General features: G+C 40.6%; 1 protein-coding gene across 1 annotated transcript; it reads left to right on the top strand.

Moving 5' to 3' along the window:
• The first annotated feature begins 11,867 nt into the window (after positions 1-11,867).
• Positions 11,868-17,779, top strand: LOC125459929 (chymotrypsinogen 2-like). Its single transcript, XM_059651550.1, has 7 exons — positions 11,868-11,919; positions 12,035-12,138; positions 14,095-14,174; positions 14,461-14,542; positions 15,468-15,639; positions 17,397-17,530; positions 17,618-17,779. Exons 1-7 carry the CDS (start codon positions 11,868-11,870, stop codon positions 17,777-17,779), a joined length of 786 nt encoding a protein of 261 aa, XP_059507533.1.
• The last annotated feature ends 1,442 nt before the right edge of the window (positions 17,780-19,221 follow it).

Genomic DNA, 19,221 nt, shown 5'->3' on the forward strand with positions numbered 1-19,221 from the left:
TTCTCTTCTCTCCTGCAGGAGCTTCTACATGGAGCTTCTCCTGGGACAGGAACAGATGGAGAGGCAAGCAGCTTGAGAGGGCGTCCCAGTGGCTGAGATGTCTAGGGTGTAATTCCTCAGGGTTGCTGTGTGTTTGAGCCAGCTGCGTTTGTGCAGGGCAGGTTCAGGCACAGTGTGTAAGGCTCATTGTGTGCCTCAGAGAGGCGAAGGGGTCAGCTTCAGAAAATTCCTCTGAATATTTAGCAACATTACATCATCCCTTCCCATGGCAACTCTTTCATGGTCCATCTGCTCAGGTTCACATTGTCAGGATGTGAGAACAGCGACTTGCCAGCATCCACCCATCCATACACCAGCACTGCACCTAGATTGTGATACATAACCTGTCAATGCTGTGTATCCGTTTGATGAACTGCCATCAGGGTGGTCAGTCTTAAAACACAGCACACCAGGCAGCATCAGAGGAGCAGGAAAGTTGACATTTTGGGTTGGGACTGAAGAAGGGTCTGGATCCGAAACATCAACTTTCTTGCTCCTCTGATGCTGCCTGGCCTGCTGTGTTCCTCCAGCTCCACACTGTGTTATCTCTTATACTCGTATGAGCTCCTCATTTTAAGACTGACCACCCTGATGGCAGTTCATCAAATGGATACACAGCATTGACAGGTTATGTATCACAATCTAGGTGCAGTGCTGGTGTATGGATCTCTGACTCCAGCATCGGCAGTTCTTACTATCTCATACATGAGTATGCCTGGCACATTGTAATGCTCATGACATGAACAGACCCTCCTGATTTTTGCACAAGGGTCACCGCTATCGTTGGAAACTGGTAGAATTCAGTTTCTGCTGCACAAGCCCCCACGATGTAGAGGGTTCTGCTTCTCCATTTAGTTCACTACATCTAGAGCTGTGCTCAAACCTCCAATAGAGATGGCACATTATCTATTCCTTCGTGTGTGCCGTGTTGTTCACCTTGTGCCACCTATTCAAACGTCACTTGAAACCACACAGTTATCTGGGCCATTGGATCCTGGGCAGTTGACTCCTATCACCGTGGTTTCTCAATGGGCACTTCACCTAGGGAGTTAGCCAGGGCCCTCACACACAACTGATGTTAATCCTCCAGCAACAGCCCAGGGTAAGAGTGAAAACATTAGGTGCTCCATTCATTAGATGTTTGTCAGCATACCAAGTGATATTTACAGAAAACAACTTTAGAAATTTGAAGCTGCTTCAAGATGCATTCATGCAGCATTGAATACACTTTATCTGCCACACGCTAATCTCACTATTTCCAACAGCCTGTGCTGCTGCCACCCTGCCAAGGTAAAGGGCCTCCCGTGCCAACATTTTCAGGATGACCAGGTGCGGTTGCGATGTACCATCAAGCTTAGGACAATCCAGCCTAAAATGTCTATAGCTCAAATCTGGTTGAGGGCCAGAGTTGAGAAAAGGGCAATTGAGTACAAAATGTTCAATCTTTATAAGTCACCAGTAAGGTCTCATCTGAAGCACAAGTTTTCAGCAATACTATCTGTCAGCATTCATAGCATTTCCTGCATTTAGCGCCATCAGCCATTTCTTGATGTCACATGGAGTGAGCCAAATTGACCACAGACAGGAACCTCTGATTCAAAATTCCAGGTTCACGTTCTGATGGATGGCTGCACTTTAGCAGATATCGTCTTTTGCTAAACTGAGGTTCAGTCCACAGTGGATATAAAAGATCCCATTGTAGCATGTTGAAAAAAGAACAAGGAGCTAGACCAGATGTCCAGGTCAGTACTTATCCCTCAATCATGCCACAAAAACAGATCATTGGGTCATAATCACATTGCTGCCTGCAGGAACTTGCTGTGCACAGCTGCCAGCTGTTCTTCCAAGGCTTATAGCTCATTGATGGCAGTTTATTAATTGTAACATGCTTCATCAAGCAGTTTATATGAATTTATTGTTTAGTATAAATTCATGTGATGCCCAAAATGCATGGTATTTAACCAGAGCTACCACCAGATGGCACTTTAAGACAATTTAACATGTTGTTCAGAGCATCCTTTATTCAGTCCATCAAAGAGTTTACAGTGGACTTTGGAATTTAGTTGCCTTATTCTTCCTTCTTTGCTGACTTTTTGAGATAATTTAAAAATCTTATTTAATCCTGTACATTCATTACATTTTACACTATGGTTGGAAGGGCAGCGTGTGAGAGGAATATTAACAGTTTACAGAGAGATATTGACAGGTTAGCTAAATGGGCAAAAAAGTTGGCAAATGGAATATAATGTGGGAAAATGTGAAGTTGTTCATTTTGGAAGAGAGAACAAAAGAACAGAGTATTATTCAAATGGAGAAAAGCTGGAGAAAGCTGCAACAGAAATGGACTTGGGAGTACATGTGCATGAGACACAGAAAGCTAGAACACAAAGCACAGCAAATAATCAGGAAGGTTAGTGGAAAGTTGGCCCTTCTTCCATAGGGAGTTTTGAGTGTGAGAGTAGAGAAATCTTACTGCAACTGTACAAGTTGCTGGCAAGATCGGATCTGGAGTACAGTGACCAGTTTTAGTCCCGTTATTTAAGAAAAGATATCATTTTATTGGAGGCAGTTCAGAGAATGATACACAGTATGGAGGGATTTTCTTGTTAGCAAAGGCTAAACAGGTTGGGGCTCTATTCACTGGAGTTTAGAAGAATGAGAGGTTTCTTAAGGGGCTTTACAGGGTAAATGCTGAGAGGATGTTTCCCCTCATGGGAGAGTCTAGGACCAGAAGGCATAGTCTCAGAATTAAAGGACACCAATTAAAAATTGACATGAGGAGGAGTTCCTTCTCTCAAAAGGTTGTGAGTCTTTGGAAATCCTTGCCACAGAGAGCTGTGGTGGCAGACTCCTTCAGTACATTTAAGGCTGAGATAGCTAGGATCAGTTAGGGATCACGGATTAATGGGAAAGGGCACTAAAGTGGCTGTGAGGATTTTCGGATCAGTCACATCCTATTGGATGGTGGAGCAGGCACAAGAGCTCCTGCTCCTATTTCTTATGATCTGATGACTTGTGGTCCTTAGATGTTTTACTGGACCTATGGCATATCATGGGGAATGTTCCAATTTTTCAATTCTTTGGTGGGATGTGGGTATCACTGGCAAGACCGACATTTGTTGCCCATTGCTAACTGCCCCAGAGAAGACGGTTGTGGACCACTTTCTTAAACTCTGCAGTCCATCTACTGCCAGAATTTCTAACCCAACGACACTGAAGCAAGAGCAAAGCATTCCCAAGTCAGGATGGTGAGTGACATGTTGGGGAACTTGCAGTTGATGGTATTCTCATGTATCCGCTGCTCTTGACTTTCTTGATAATAACTTTGCAGAATTGGAAGATGCGGTCAAAGGAGACACCTCAATGCACCTTGTGCATCATGCACTGTGTTTAAGGTGATGAATGAGATGCCGATCGAGCTGATTGATTCACCCTGAAGAATGTAAAGCTTCTTGCATGTTGGAACTGAATGCATCAAAGTATCCTAACTTGTGCTTTGTAGGCAGTGAACAGGCTTCGGGGAGACAGAAGGCAAGTGACTTACCACAGAATTCCTAGTATCTGGCCAGCTGTTGTAGCCACAGTATTTATGCAGATGATCCAGTTCAGTTTCTGATCAATGGTAACCTGCCTGGATGTTGCTAGTATGGAATTCAGCAACAGTAGCGTCATCAAAAGGCAGGAGGAAATGGTTAGAGTCTATTTCATTGGATGTGGTCATTTCCTGATGCTTTTGTCATGCAAATGTTACCTCACTTATCAGCGCAAGCCTGAACATTGTCCAGGTCTTGATGCATATCAACAGAATGCTTAGTATGTAAAGAGTCCTGAGTGCTTTTGGACCTTGTTAGCTGAAAGTCACATATATGCATTTCTGCCCTTACAATGGACAGAATGGCTTTGAAGATGGCCAAAGCTTTAATCTGAGAAACTTCAACAATTCTGGGATTGAGATGACTAACCTTCACAATTGTAACCAACTTCCTTTGTGAGAGGTATGAATCTAACCAGTGGAGAATGCTCCCAATATTCCTGCTGACCCTCAGTTTTGATGTGGACCTTGACAGCAATCAATCGATTACTGACTTCGATGTTTCTGTCATTCTGCCAGCATTTCTTTTTCTAACAGTTTTTGCGCCGTATATACTTGAGTAAAACGTGATCTCATCTAAAAGTCAACACCGTATTTTTGACCAAAATATCTTGAGTTTCCCACACATCTCATGTAAAAGTTGACCCTACTTCTTCACAGATAAGAGATCAATATTTGTGAATCATGGTTTTACCTTGTACATAGATGTCACGATGAGGAAATGATCGGTGAGACTGATGAGAGTCAAATGTCTTGATAACTTTGTTTTATCAGAAATGGAGAGAGACATGGAAGGAAATGGAAGAATTTGGCGTGAAAGTTTAAGACGCACCTGTGGAATACAGTCATATAACCAAGTTAAGATTTTGAAATTTCTTCATCACTTTGTGTAAAAATGTCCTCCAGAAAAAAGCAAAAAATATGGAGCAGTGTTTAAACCGAAAGTTATTGAAGATGCAGAGAAGACAAATAACTGTGCAGCAGCAAGAGAATTTTGTGTTCCAGAGAAATCTGAGAGAGACTGGCGAAAGATATCAGACCAACGTCAGACGATACCAAAATGAAAGTGTACCAGCAGAGGTAAACTCAGAAAGTGGTCACAGTTGGAGAAAAATGTTGTTGAGTGGGTCCTTGAAAATCGTCAAAGTGGAAAATGTGATTGTTGTGAAGCCATCTGAATCCATGCACGAAATGAGTAAAAGAAGGATGAAATTTTGGATTTTAAGGCAGTTGCTGAATGGTGCACAAGTTTCATGAGAAGGCTGGATTTTAATGAACTTCTGTCTTTAGCATGTTTAATTTAAGATGTGCCATGTAATTGTAACTTAAAGCTGTATTATAATTCTACTTCACTTTTTGTTTGTATAAATAAGAGATTACTACTTCATTTTTGTTTCCATTGTCTTTATCTGGTAATTAGCATAATTTGTTGTTTATTTTCTTCATTCATTTAGAGATCAGTTGGGCTTCTGCTAATGAAATATATTTTGGACTGTAGCATGAATTCCAGCCCCTCAAAAGTAATAGCAACCCCATAAATTTAACCTTAAAAATATTCTAAAAAATTCAACTTTTACACAAGCATATACAGTGCTTATCCTTGTGTTAAAATGTAACCAGTTGTGATATGGAGCAACATCTTGAGCTCAAAGCTGGGTTGCAAGGAGGCGGAGTTATGAGAGGAGAAGAATTCTGGCATCATAATTGGCAGCCAGTTTTGAAATTTTTTTAGAAATACAGGTTAAGTTTTAACAAAACCACGACACACATACACAAACACATTTATGCGTACAAACACAAACAAGCACCCAGACACACAGGCATAAACATACAAGTGTGAAGATGCACAGACGTGCACATATATGTACATAAACATATACACACACAGATGCACAGCCAGACATACACGTGCACACATACATATACTCAAAGTGACATTAATTGACATGTTTGCTCAACACCAAACAGTTCTCCTAGGCAATGGCTTATCAGAATGTCTTTCCTCCTTCTTATCAAGACAAATATCACACCTATTGCTGGCATGGACCAGGGAGACACCACCTGCTGAGATCAAGAAATGACCTCAAGCAGGTAGTTTTGCATAGAAAATGTGGGACTGATAACCCAATGCGTGGGCCAGGCTAAGGTATGATCTTACATGTCAAGGGAGCAGCATCAGAAGGGGGTATAAAGCCACAGTCTACAAGAATACCAGTGCTGCAGGACAAGGAAACGTGATATAGCCAGTCACTAGACACTGTGCAGTGAATTCATTGGTGGAGTGCATACCCGGTAATGAGTTCTCATGTGCAGGATCTCGATAAGCAAACAGCATTGTGCATATGTGAAGAGGATCTTTTGGGAAATTAACACAATGACAGAGAAGGAATGGCGATAAAGCTCTAATTCAGGATGGTAAGTGGGTTGGAGAGAAACTAGCAGGTAGTGGTCACGCTCCCATGTCTCTGCTTAGATGGCATGGGTTGTGGATTTAGAAGGTGCTGTCCAAGGATTCATGGTGAGTTGCTCCAGTGCGTCTTGTTGATGGTACACACTTCAGCAATGTGTATTGGTGGTTGAACAATTGAATGTGTTAGATTTGACCTGGAGGGTGTTGAACTTCCTGGGTGCTCTTGGAGCTGCACTCATCCAGGCAAGTGGGAAGCATTTCATTACACTGGAACTTTGCAGATGGTGGACAGATTTTGAGGAGTTGGGAGGTGAGTCACTCACTAGAGAATTCTAGCTCCTGATCTGCTCTTGTAGTCACTGCATTCATGTGGTTGGAACAGTTCAGCTTCTCGTCAATGGTAAACCCCAGGATGTTGAAAGTGGGAGATTTAACAATGAAGATAAGCCCTCCCAAAGTAAGCTATTCCAAAGTGTGTAAAAAAGAACATATGATACCTAGCTTTTACCGAATTAAAATGTGCAAAGGAAATACTTTATCATTTATAAGAGACAAGGTCACGCTTATCAATGTGTCTACAAAACTGTGGATAAAAGAACTGTTTCTGCAGCTCTTTGGGAACCAGCCAGATGTGCAGAATGTTTACTACATTAATGATATAATGATTAATTTATTTTTCTTCCTTCTAAAAACAAGTGCAAAATTCTAACCACTTTATATCTCATCTAACTGATTTCTTAATTTACTTCCTTTTAAAAGACATAATGAAGCCTTATTCTGGCATTTCCATTACATAAAGCTGACACACTCTACTAGATATACAGAGTTAAGTATTTAGAGTTTTCCAGGATGTTTGCTATGATTTCAGGGTAGGACTGGTCTTAGCTCCAGGATATGGTAATAACAGTCACTTCCCTGGTAGCTCCACCAGTCTCCAGCTGAAGAAATGGCAGGAAAAAGGTTCTTCAATGGCCATTGACTTTCAGGAACACTGCGTTGTATGAGTGGTTCTCAATCAAAGAAATTGTAAAACCCTGAAGAAGGGATTTAAAAAGTCAACTCTGGTTTCTGTCCAATGACTCCTTCTGGAAAGGATGCAAGTGTGGATGTTGGATTAGAACATGATCTGAACCAACTCTAAAGCATAGTTTATGGTGAGCAAAATTGGGAAATATTGTAACTCTCCTGAATTGCCACGTGCCAACAATTGCATTGCATTTTGTATTTTAATCAATGTCCTACAAATACATTGTACATTCTTGCTAACAAAATAGCAGTTTTAAAGTGCCATTCAACTCTCTCGACAAACATCAAGTGTCATACTTACACGTCATTCAGTTATATATTTGGAAGTACACCTAATGTACAACATAAGCTTAAAAGAAAGTTTCAAAGAATGCTTTTGTTCTTTTGGCTTTTTATGTTCTTTATTCAACTTGTCTCTATTCCTAATGAACACCTATAAAAAGACAAGATAAAGACAGTGTGGTAGAGTTTATGTTTGCGGTGTAATTCGGAAACTCTATTGATTGAAATTATGCTGATAAGGTTACAGCTCAACCTTTTGCAGAAATTCATTTACATAACCGCATATCTAAAACCTTCCATGACCCAGCGCAATCGAGCACCACAATAGAACCTATTAGTTTTGACTGTTTTATTGGATCTGAGCTTGTTGCTGCAGGTACAAATATTTTGAAGTATTACTCCCGAAAAGCTGGTTATGCAGTAAAAGCTATAACAAAGATCAAAATAATTTAAATGAAACATTACAGACAGAGATTACATTTCAGTTCATTGAAGTATTTAATCTAATTGGTTCCAATTTAGCTTACTGGCTCTTGAAAAAAATCAGCCCACCAGCGTCTGCCATCACTCTTCAATAACTTCAATCATCGCCTTTTTTTTAAAATTGTTCGATTAGATAAACTTTGAAAATAAAACCTGGTTTAAAGATATATTTGTAATCACTTGTCTTAGTAAGAATGTAGTTCATTCCAATAAATCATACACTTTGAATCCAAATCATTAATTTACATTCTTCCTTGGGCCAAACACACTAATTCAATCTGTTCCTGTCTAACTGTTTAATAGCAATTCTTTAAGTATATGATGTGGCTCCTATTTAGAAAAGATACTATAAGGAGAATAAAAGTCTGTCTGCATGTTTTCACAACCATTAATGTAATACTTATGAACAGATTGGGAACAGTTCCCCTTTCTAACCTGACAAATTTTTATTTCCGGCACTGCTAACTTTGCTTTTAATTTTTGACCAAGCTCTTTAATCAAGTTTGAACTTTCTGGGTTGGAGTTGCACTCATCCAGACAAGAGGGGAGTATTCCATCACACTTCTGACTTGTGCTTTGTAGCTGGCTTCTGGGAGTCAGGAGGTGAGTTACTCACTGCAGAATTCTAGTCCCTGATCTACGCTTGAAGCCACTGTATTTATGTATCACATCACGCTGTGATATGAATATTATAGCATTGCCAAGCCATCTGATTGTGGCATCATTCACAGCAATGTACAGTGCCACTTATACAAGCCATTACACATTTGATTTTGTTGAATAAAGACCTGACATCTCCTGGTCCTTAAACAGCATAAGAGAAACACAAATGAAATAATTCAGATACTTTTGAGGGAATATACACACTTTAATGTTTCATTTTAATTGAGGGCTCCAATTGGGATTTAGCTCAGATCCTAAAATCTGGACCAACTGAGGTTGAACCACAACATGGACTCCCTTAAATTGTGATTTGGGTTGCAGTCAAATATGAATGATTTGTTGGCACTTACAAAAATAGCTTCATGCTCTGCATTCTCTGACAGTTGGACCTGTTCTTGATCTGTAGAATAGTGCCACCAATGTGATGATTAATTCATGAAAAGTGATCAAAATTGCAGACTCTGTAAATATAACAAGTAACTAAGGTTAGAAGGGAAAGATGTGATGTCCAGATATATAAAGGGGGGACAACAGGAGAGTGTGAGAGAGCTGCTGACTGTAGTAGTCAATAAACTCTCTGCAAAAGCAAAGTCTATATCTCTTAGTTTCTGTTTAAACATCCTGGTTAGAATCCAATAACACTCAGGAGAGAATGTCAAATGTACAAGGTGTGTGGTATTTCCACTCTCTATATTATCAACCCTTGCTTTCTTCCTCTTGCCTGAGGTCCTCACTCATCCTGGAGGGAACTGGCAATCAATGAACACCAACTTTCATTGACTGACATTCTTATTCCCAGCTGCCCCCACCACAACCGTTGACCTGCTTGACACAACCAATCATTTCCTAAGAGTCCACAGAACATGGAACATTAGGATGTTACAGGACCTGCTATTATGGTTAAAACGTACAAAAAGAAGGTACAGTACATTTCACAACCTCAGGATGCCCCAAAGCACTTTACAACCAATGGAGTACTTCTGGAATGTAGCACTATTGTAATGTAGAAAATGTGGCAGCTGTTTGTACACAGCAAGCTCCTGCAATCACCAATGAAGTAAATAACTATTTCTTTTTTTAGATTTAGTTGAAGGTGAATATGTCACCGGATGAATACCACTCCTCTTCAATTAATAGTAATGTGGGAACTTAAGCTACACCTGAGAGAACAGGTGGATCTTCAGTTTGGCATCTCATCCAGAAGATGTCACATTACATAGCGCAGCACTGTCTCAGTACTATCCTGAATTTGGGAAAGAGTTCCAAAAGCACAGTCCTCAGAGAAAAAAAATTCCTCACCTTCATCTTATATGGAAGACTCCTTATTTTTAAACTGTATTAAACTCCCTAGTTCTAGTCTCTCCTACAAGGGTAATGTCCCTTCAGTGTCACCCTATCAATTTCCCTAGGATCTTATAGGTGTCAGTAAGATCTCCGCTTGTTCTTCTGGAGTCAAATGGAAATAAGTTCTGAATGTCCAACCTTTATGTTCTCATCCGAGGTATCAGTCAAGAGAAATTTCTTCTAATATAATTATATAGATACTTAAATAAAAAGACAAAAACTGTCCACAGAAATGCAGATATCTCACCAATGCCCTGCATAACTGCAACGAAACATCGCCACATTTATATTGACCTGCCTTTTAATAAATGATAACATTCCATTTGCCCCTCTAATCACTTGTTGCACTTATGTATTAACACTTCCTAAGTTATTCAAGAGGACACCTGGCATTCTGGATCACAATACTCTGCAATCTCTCTGTTTAAGTTATATTCTCCCTTTCTATTCTCCTTGCCAAAGTGGACAGTTCACATTTTCTTATATTATGTTCTAATGGACAAACATTTTCTCACATCTTAAACCTAACTGTAGCCCTTTGTGGACACTTTATGTCCTCTTCATAACTTACTTTCCTATCTATTTTTGTACCATCTTCAAATTTAGTAACACTTTGTCCGTTCACCCGGGTTATTTATATAAATTGTAAATAATTGTGACTTGTGAAACTTGTGCAAACATTGTTCCCTGTGGCACTTGTGCGAACCTGAAAATGACACAATTATAGATAACACAGTGTGGAACTGGAGGAACACAGCAGGCCAGGCAGCATCAGAGGAGCAGGAAAGTCGATGCTTCAGATCAGAAACCTTCTCAGAAATTTCTGAAATTCAGAATTCAGAGATTTCTGAAGAAGAATCCCGACCCAAAACACCAACTTTCCTGCTCCTTTGATGCTGCCTGGCCTGCTACGTTCCTCCAGCTCCACACTGTGTTATCTCTGACTCCCACATCTGCAGTTCTTACTATCTCTGAATGATGCATTCATGTCTACTCTCTACTTCCTGCTGTTTAACTGTTGTCCATGAAATAGCCATTGACCTGTATCATCCTTTGCAGATGCTCATAGGCTAGCTGTGTATTGACAGGAATGGATTTTACCAGCGCACTAGGGATGAACTAATAGTGGGGAATGGTAATAAATGGCAAGATAGGGAGTGCCCAGCATCTTTCCATTGCTGTGGCATTCAAGACAGAGATGGACCTTCTTATTGAGAGGCCAATTGTGCTACTTACATAGCCAGAAGAAGGCTAATTCCTGCTGCTGCTGATATTTTACCAGCAGTGGGTGGGTCCTCTTCCTGTTGGGAGACAGCCAGGTGAATCCTGGCCTTCTCCATGTGAACTAGGAGGAGAGAAATCCTCTCATTAACAGTTTCTATGACCCACTCTAACTGGACCAGTGACAGTAGCCCCAAATCATCTTGTTTTGAGGTTGACATGTGCACTGTGCCCATCCAGTAGGTGTAGTCCCATCAGTCTCCAATGAACCCTGATGAAACTGCAGTTGGCCCTCTGAGGTAGAGATGGGATCTTGTCTTTTAAAGGAATGAGAACCCTGATAACTGCCAGCCGACAGCCAGATGGACCTAAAATGTAGGAGGGGTGGTCCAAACCACTCAGGCATCATTCAGCTCTCCAGCCCATTGACCAGGCTTCCACAGCCCTGGAAAAACCAACCCCCATCAGCGATAACACACTACCTCCAATAAGTATTTGGCAATTGTATACAGGAGCTCAGAAAGCTGCATGTACAAAATCAATGGTAATCTTCATCTGGGGAATATTCTAGATGTTTGGCAATATTTCTTTTCAAATTTTCATTAACCTTGTAATCTTCCTAATGTATTTGTTTACTTTGGAAAGAAATAAGTAGCACATGCACTCATTAATGAACTTAATGGTGCTTTTTAATCTTTTTAGATATTATTTGTTGACTGTTTTGACATTCCTACTGTATGCTACCTATGGTTCATAATAAGCTATAAAAGTCATTATTGTTTCTTAAACCTCACAGTCATACTAACCATGGCATTCTTCTGGCTTCTCTCCTGCTTTGCCTTCATTGGATTCAGTTATGGTAATCCTGTTTTAAACCAATTACTCGTTATAATCATTGGCATTAAAGATATTTGGTTCAGATACTGTCAATAATGTAGTACTTTAACAACTGCTTCTTTCTACCTGGACTTTAGGCTGTGGCACTCCTGCCATCTCTCCTGTCGTCACTGGCTATGCTCGAATTGTCAATGGTGAAGAAGCTGTTCCAGGATCCTGGCCATGGCAGGTGTCCTTACAGGTGAGTTGAAGCAGTTGAAAGACGCATAATAGAAATGATTTATAATTGTTCTGTTGAAATTTAAGCATTCAATACTGTTTTGACTTGCATGAGTTCAACACATCCTCTATACTTAGCGTGACGTTTGTCAAATATTTAGAAACTGGACTAGAAATGGTAAGGAGAAATATTAAAGGATTATTCCTCTTTTTTTCACACATGAGAGAGATAGAGATGAAGAGTCACATGATATTATGCTTTACCCAGATAAAACAGACTTCTGTACATTTGATTATTCTTTTGATTATTACTTTTGTAAGATAATTACAGGTTTTTTAATTTCCATTGTACTAGTGAAAGACCATTCCTCTATGTTCATATTTTTGCCTTCATATGAATAGATGATCAGGTTTCAATTACATATCCTTTCCTTCATCCATGAGTGGGCCTAGCCTGCACTTAGATACAAAAAACAACTTTCATATGTCTCTAAAAACCATTATAATTTCTTTTTATATTATCTCATATTGTTTCTCACATCTCATTTTAGTTTTTTGATATACCTCCCCATCTCTTTTTCTGTGTTCCTCTTAACTAACATTGGTCTGTCCTAGTGTTAAATGATTTCCTTATACGTTTCAATGGTGCTTTATCTCTCTCTGTACAGCCTTGGAGCTCTCCCATGAAATATATTCCACCTCTGTCCGATATGTTTAAAACTCTCATTGCTGATCTGATGACTCACTTGCTAACATCCTTGTTTATTCAATTAGACCAAAGTCTCTTCTTACAGAGAAACAGTTTACAGTATAGATCTTCATCATGCACCTTCCAGTAAAATTGGACCCACTCCCCCTTGTTAAATAAACTAACAGTCTCCTATACACCCGTGAGATGCTGAAATGCTATTTCATCTGCTATGACATTATGATAATTTTTCATTCAGCCCGAATTGGAATATGGAGCAGATATGTCGTCAAGAGGAATCACAAAAGGAGCAATGCAAAGCTATTGAAAGCATCCAGAGAAGGGTTTGCAAAGTCATTCTTTGCCCTAATGTAGTTATTCAAATGCCTTACACAATTAAGGTCTTGAGACTTTTAATTGCAGATGCAATCAATTCTGTTTAACTGTCATGAGATTGCCGCTGACTCCAAATTTGATTACTTGTTACTTACAAACAAAGCTACAGAACTCAAACAATTAACTGAATTAAAATATAAAAAGACAAAATTTAAGAATTCTCATGTGCCACATCTCATCTACACAATGAACAAACTCTAACGACCGTTAGACTTTGAATCTTGATAATGTACTGTAATCTGATGATCAACGCATTACTCTGTTCATAGAATCATAGAATCCCTACAGTGTGGAAACAGGCCCTTTGGCCCAACAAGTCCACACTGACTCTCAGAGCACCCATCCAGACCCTTCCCCTATAACCCACCCAATCTACATATTGCTCAACACTATGGGCAATATTTCACGGCCAATCCACCTAGCCTGTACATTTTTGGACCATGGGAGGAAACTGGAGGACCCAAAGGAAACCCACACAGACACAATGAGAATGTGCAAACTCCACACAGACAGTTGCCCCAGGGTGGAATCAAACCTGGGTCCCTAGCGCTGTGAGGCCAGCAGTGCTCACCACTGAGCCATCATGCTGCCCCACAGTTCTTTCTGGTTCTTTATACCTTTTGAGTGTTTTGTAACAAATACAGGAATTGCTGGAAAAGCTCAGCAGGTCTGGCAGCATCTGTGGTGAAAAACCAGAATTAACTTTTCGGGTCCAGTGGGTCACTGTTCCTATTTGGCATGTTCATTGGAATGACTGATGATAAAACTTGCTTCAATTTGGCCTTCTGGGTGATTCCAATATTGATTTTCAAATAAACCTTTGAATTGAGGTTTACAGTGAGATTGTAGATGACAACATGGCGTCACTACACATCTTATTTCTTTCTATCATAGACTGATTCTGGCTGGCATTTCTGTGGTGGCTCTTTGATCAATGAAAACTGGGTTGTCACTGCTGCACATTGTGAAGTGAGGTAAGTCACATTAAGACCTGTCCCAAAAAATAGAGATGGAATTGTTAACATTTTTCATTAAAGAAAAGCGTAATGCAAAATGTGAACTGTGGGTCAGGGGAAAGCCTTGATGTGAACTATACCAACATCCTTCCCAGAAGAGAGTTAGGAAAGTCAGAGGATGATTGGCTAGTGACCATGACAAGAAAGTAGTTCTCAATTTGAAATGCGAATGCTATGAAGCTTAGAACTGCTGACATTTTGCCGCAAATGTACTCACTGTTATCTTCTCTTTTATCTGGAACAGTACTGCAGATTTTGTCATTGTTGGTGCCCATGACAAAAGTTTAACAACAGAATTGAGCCAAAAATCAATGTCCATTGCCAAGGTATGTATGAGTTCCTCTGTAAGCCAAGGATTCTATGTAAATCCAACCCACATTTGGATGAAATCCGTGTTAAAATCTGAAACAATTGTGGGGGGGTGGCATTGGCACCCCAGAGAATAACCACACTTGGCAGGATCTCCAAAGTAGAAGTGAGCCATTCTCTGATATTGATATCCCAAACATACTTGGACATTAAATGCTATAATTCTGACAACTATATCATTATCCACGTTTAAACTCGTTGGAAGCAAAAGTTACTTTTGACTGCTCACTGATGTAAGAAAGAAACAATAGCAGACACTGACTGTCATAATTCCACTTGCCACATGCCCCCAAGCTTTGGGCCCTTGTTTCAATCCACCTCTCGAATATTATAGGCCTCTGAGCTTGTGACCAGCAGTATGATGATCTGATGAACTGTTAACAAAATTATTGACACGATTGTGATTGAGAAGACAAACTCTAGCATACATACATGCATGCAAGAAAGAGGAAGGAGAGGTCTAAATAGTTAAAACTCCAAGTAGTTAAAACTGGTATCAATAGATCTAATTTACCAAGAATATGATGAATTCTATTAATAAACAGAACACTCTATTAAGAAACCAATTTTTTAAAAAAATTAAAATGAAATTTAAAATTTATTTCAGATTATAATGAGCCATCAGGAGGATCAGTCTATGACTTTTAATTTTGTACATCCATTTGGTTTCTATTAACTTGCTGACCACTCGCTCTTTTGTCCAGAGTTTGAACTATAAATAGCATTATCGATTAGCTTTGCACCTCCAATAGGAAGGCGTACATTAGCTTTTGTTACGGAAACAATTTGCCTTCTGAAATCTGCAGCTGAATTAACTGTGTACCCTATACTGCCAAACAAGAGTAATGAGGCCAGCCACTATTCCTGCTCCATCCCTTGCAGGTCGTTACTCATCCCAAGTGGAACCCTTATTACATTAACTATGACGTTGCTGTGGTGAAGCTTGCATCCCCTGCTCAATTCAATCGACATGTATCCTCAGTCTGTCTCGCTGCTGTAGCAGATTACTTCCCAGCTGGCATGAAATGTGTCACAACTGGATGGGGAAGGACCCGTGCACACCGTACGTCAAATTCAAACTTTAGCAGGTGATCTAATACAATGCAGTTGAGTCTTCGTCTGTCATCGATATTGGTTTTGTACCTTCACTCCGCTTCCCTCTTTGAATAGCATAAATTCCTGAAGACATTTATTGACAGGCTGTCTGACAGTCTGACAGATTTAGCTGGAATTATTGCTTGCAGCTGATAGAGTGGTCATTCCTAAACAACAGATTCATGGGCTCCCACAATCCAGACCCATGTGAATGGACAGTGCACGCTCACCAGATACAAGTGTCCCACACTGGCCTTCATTTGCTGGAGCAGGATTTGATCCTTGCACCTTCCGGCCCATTAGTGTGATTCATTAAGCAGAAATCCTAACAATTACACTGACCAAATGTCTCTTTTCATTTGCTCATATTGAGTGTCAATGAGGTTGCATTTTCCAAACATAATTCACAGAAATAAACAAGATAGTGACGGAGATAATGGGAACTGCAGATGCTGGAGATTCCAAGCTAATAAAATGTGAGGCTGGACAAACACAGCAGGCCAAGCAGCATCTCAGGAGCACAAAAGCTGACGTTTCGGGCCTAGACCCTTCATCAGAGAGGGGGATGGGGGGAGGGAACTGGAATAAATAGGGAGAGAGGGGGAGGCGGACCGAAGATGGAGAGTAAAGAAGATAGGTGGAGAGAGTGTAGGTGGGGAGGTAGGGAGGGGATAGGAAGGGCTGACCTATCCCCTCCCTACCTCCCCACCTACACTCTCTCCACCTATCTTCCTTACTCTCCATCTTCGGTCCGCCTCCCCCTCTCTCCCTATTTATTCCAGTTCCCTCTCCCCATCCCCCTCTCTGATGAAGGGTCTAGGCCCGAAACGTCAGCTTTTGTGCTCCTGAGATGCTGCTTGGCCTGCTGTGTTCGTCCAGCCTCACATTTTATTAGCTTAAGATAGTGACGGACGAAGGTTTAGTTTCTGCTGGTTGGTGGAGAGGTTGTTCAGGGTCCTCTTGTCCTGTCCTGTTTTATTATTTTCATTGTCATGGGATGTGGGTGTCACTGACAAGGACAGCATTTGTTATCTACCCCTAATGTTCCTTCAAGTGAGTGGCTCGCCAAACCATTTCAGAGGAGAGTTAAGAATCATGCCTATTTCCGAAGGTGACGGCAACAAATGTATTTCCCTAAAGAAGGTCAATTAACCAAATAGATTTTTACAAAATCAATTGTAGCTTCATGGTTAGAATTAGTGGAATTTAAATTTCACTGGCTACTTTAGTGGGAATTAAACTCATATTCCCAGTGCACTAGTCTGGGTCGATATATTATTAGCTCAGGTTCACTACCAGTACACCATGGTCTCCCTCTAATATTACAATCGTTTGTGGTACCACAGGAGGCTGTTGTTCAGACCGGTCAAATGATCTGTTATAATGAGAAACTAATGCTCGGGAAGACAAATGTGGAGATAAGCAAATCCTGTTGCTAAGAGAGCCAGAAACAAATTGCAAAACATTCTGTTCAGCCACATTTGCCTAAAATCAAATGTGCTTTTTTACCCCCAACCTTTGTCAGTTCTGAAGAAGCCATGCCAGACTCGAAACATTAATTTCGCTTCTTGATCAGCAGATGCTGCCAGATCTGCAGAATTTCTCCAGCATTCTCTGTGTTTAGTATTGTTTACAACCATTGAAAGCACTAATGGATTAAAGCATAGAAAAACTTTAACAAAAACTTGAATCAGGTATCACCTTATTTACTTGCAGCTCCTGAGCGCCCAGATACACTACAGCAAGCAGCCCTCCCTCTCCTTACCAATGCTCAGTGTAAGCAGTACTGGGGTAACAAGATCACGGACATCATGATCTGTGCTGGTGCCTCAGGAGCGTCCTCTTGCATGGTATGAACCTGCCCCAAGGTATTTTACACTTTCTCCAATTATAAAACAAAACTAAAACTAAAAGTCTAAACTCTATCTCATTTACAGGGTGACTCTGGTGGACCTCTTGTCTGTCAGAAGGACAATGTCTGGAATCTGGTTGGCATCGTTTCTTGGGGCAGTAGCTCCTGTTCCACCTACGTGCCTGGGGTCTATGCCCGCGTAACTGAACTCAGAGGATGGATTGAAGAGACCATTGCCACAATCTGATTGCAAAACAGGAACATGAGATGAAAGATAAAATAAACTGATTCGTTCAAAATGCAAACTGACTTTGTCTATTTCTTGATGACTCTGAAGTGTGTGGGGAATGTCTAAATTATTTAGCTTTCGCTGTTGGTGATGCTGATAAGGAGGCCTTTAACCTTCCACAGTTGTCAATTTAGTGAAAGTTTTCTTGAAGCATTGCAGTTTGCGTGGTGAATGCGCTTTTACGATGTTGTTAGGGAGAACTTTGCTCTAGCAATGATACAGTGACATAATTCCAAGTGAGGATCGTGTGTAACTTGGAGGGGATCTTGCAGCTTCTGGTGTACACATGCTGTCCTAGTCCTTCTAGGTGATAGAGGTCACAGGTTTGCAAGGAGCTGAGGCAATGAAGCTTGCTGTCTAATGCAGAACTGTGGAAAGGATAGAGCACAGAAAGTGTCCATTCAACCTATCCTTTCTGTGCCGGCAGAATAAACTAGCCACCCATTCTAATTTCATTCGTCAGCACTTCGACTGTAGCATTGCAGGCTCTGGTAATTCAGGTATAGATCCAGACTCTTTTAAATGAGTGAGGGTTTCCTCAGCAAAATCAGGTGCCCACCCTCTGGATGGAAGGGATTTTCTTCATGTCACTTCTAATCCCTTCAGAAACGTTCTGTCCACAATGTCTCATCTTTTTGTACACCTCAATTAAGTTACTCCTCAGACTCTCTGTTCGATGGAAAAATAACCCTAGTTGATTCGATCTTTCCTCATAGCTACAGTTTTCAACACTTGGCAACATTCTTGCAAATCTCCTCTGCACTGTCTCAAGAGCAATTATGTCCTTCCTGTAATACCACCAGAACTGTACACAATACTCTAGCTGTGGCCTAACCTGTGTTTAATATAGTTCTAGTATTACATCTCTCCTGTTGTAGTTGTTGCCTTACCCAATAAAGAAAAGTATCCCATATGCCTTCTGTACCACACTATCTAGCTGTCCTGCCACCTTCAGTGACCATGGGCAAACACTCCAAGGTCTCCCACTTCCTTCACCCCTCTCAATACTCTCCAGTTATTGCATATTCCCTTGCTCTGTTTACCCTCCCCAAGACATAACCTCCATATTTTTCTGGATTTTATTTCGTTGCAACTTTTCTGCTTACTTAGCCAAACCATTGGTACCATTCTGCAGTCAACAGCTATTTTTTCACTATAAGCTACGCGGCCAATTTTTATGTCATGTATAAAGTTCCCAAATTGTGCCTGCCAGCTTTAAGTTTAAATTATTAATATAATCACCACAAATAGCAAGGGGCACAACCCTGAGCCTTGTGAACAACCAGTGGAAACTGCTTTCCACATGTGATAACTATGCTTCATTTCCTGTCAAAGAGCTAATTTTTGATCCAACTCACCACATTCACCTGTATGCCATGACCTTTACTTTTTTTGACAAG

This window comes from Stegostoma tigrinum, chromosome 16 (assembly GCF_030684315.1).
Source record: "Stegostoma tigrinum isolate sSteTig4 chromosome 16, sSteTig4.hap1, whole genome shotgun sequence".
Classification (NCBI taxonomy): domain Eukaryota; kingdom Metazoa; phylum Chordata; class Chondrichthyes; order Orectolobiformes; family Stegostomatidae; genus Stegostoma; species Stegostoma tigrinum.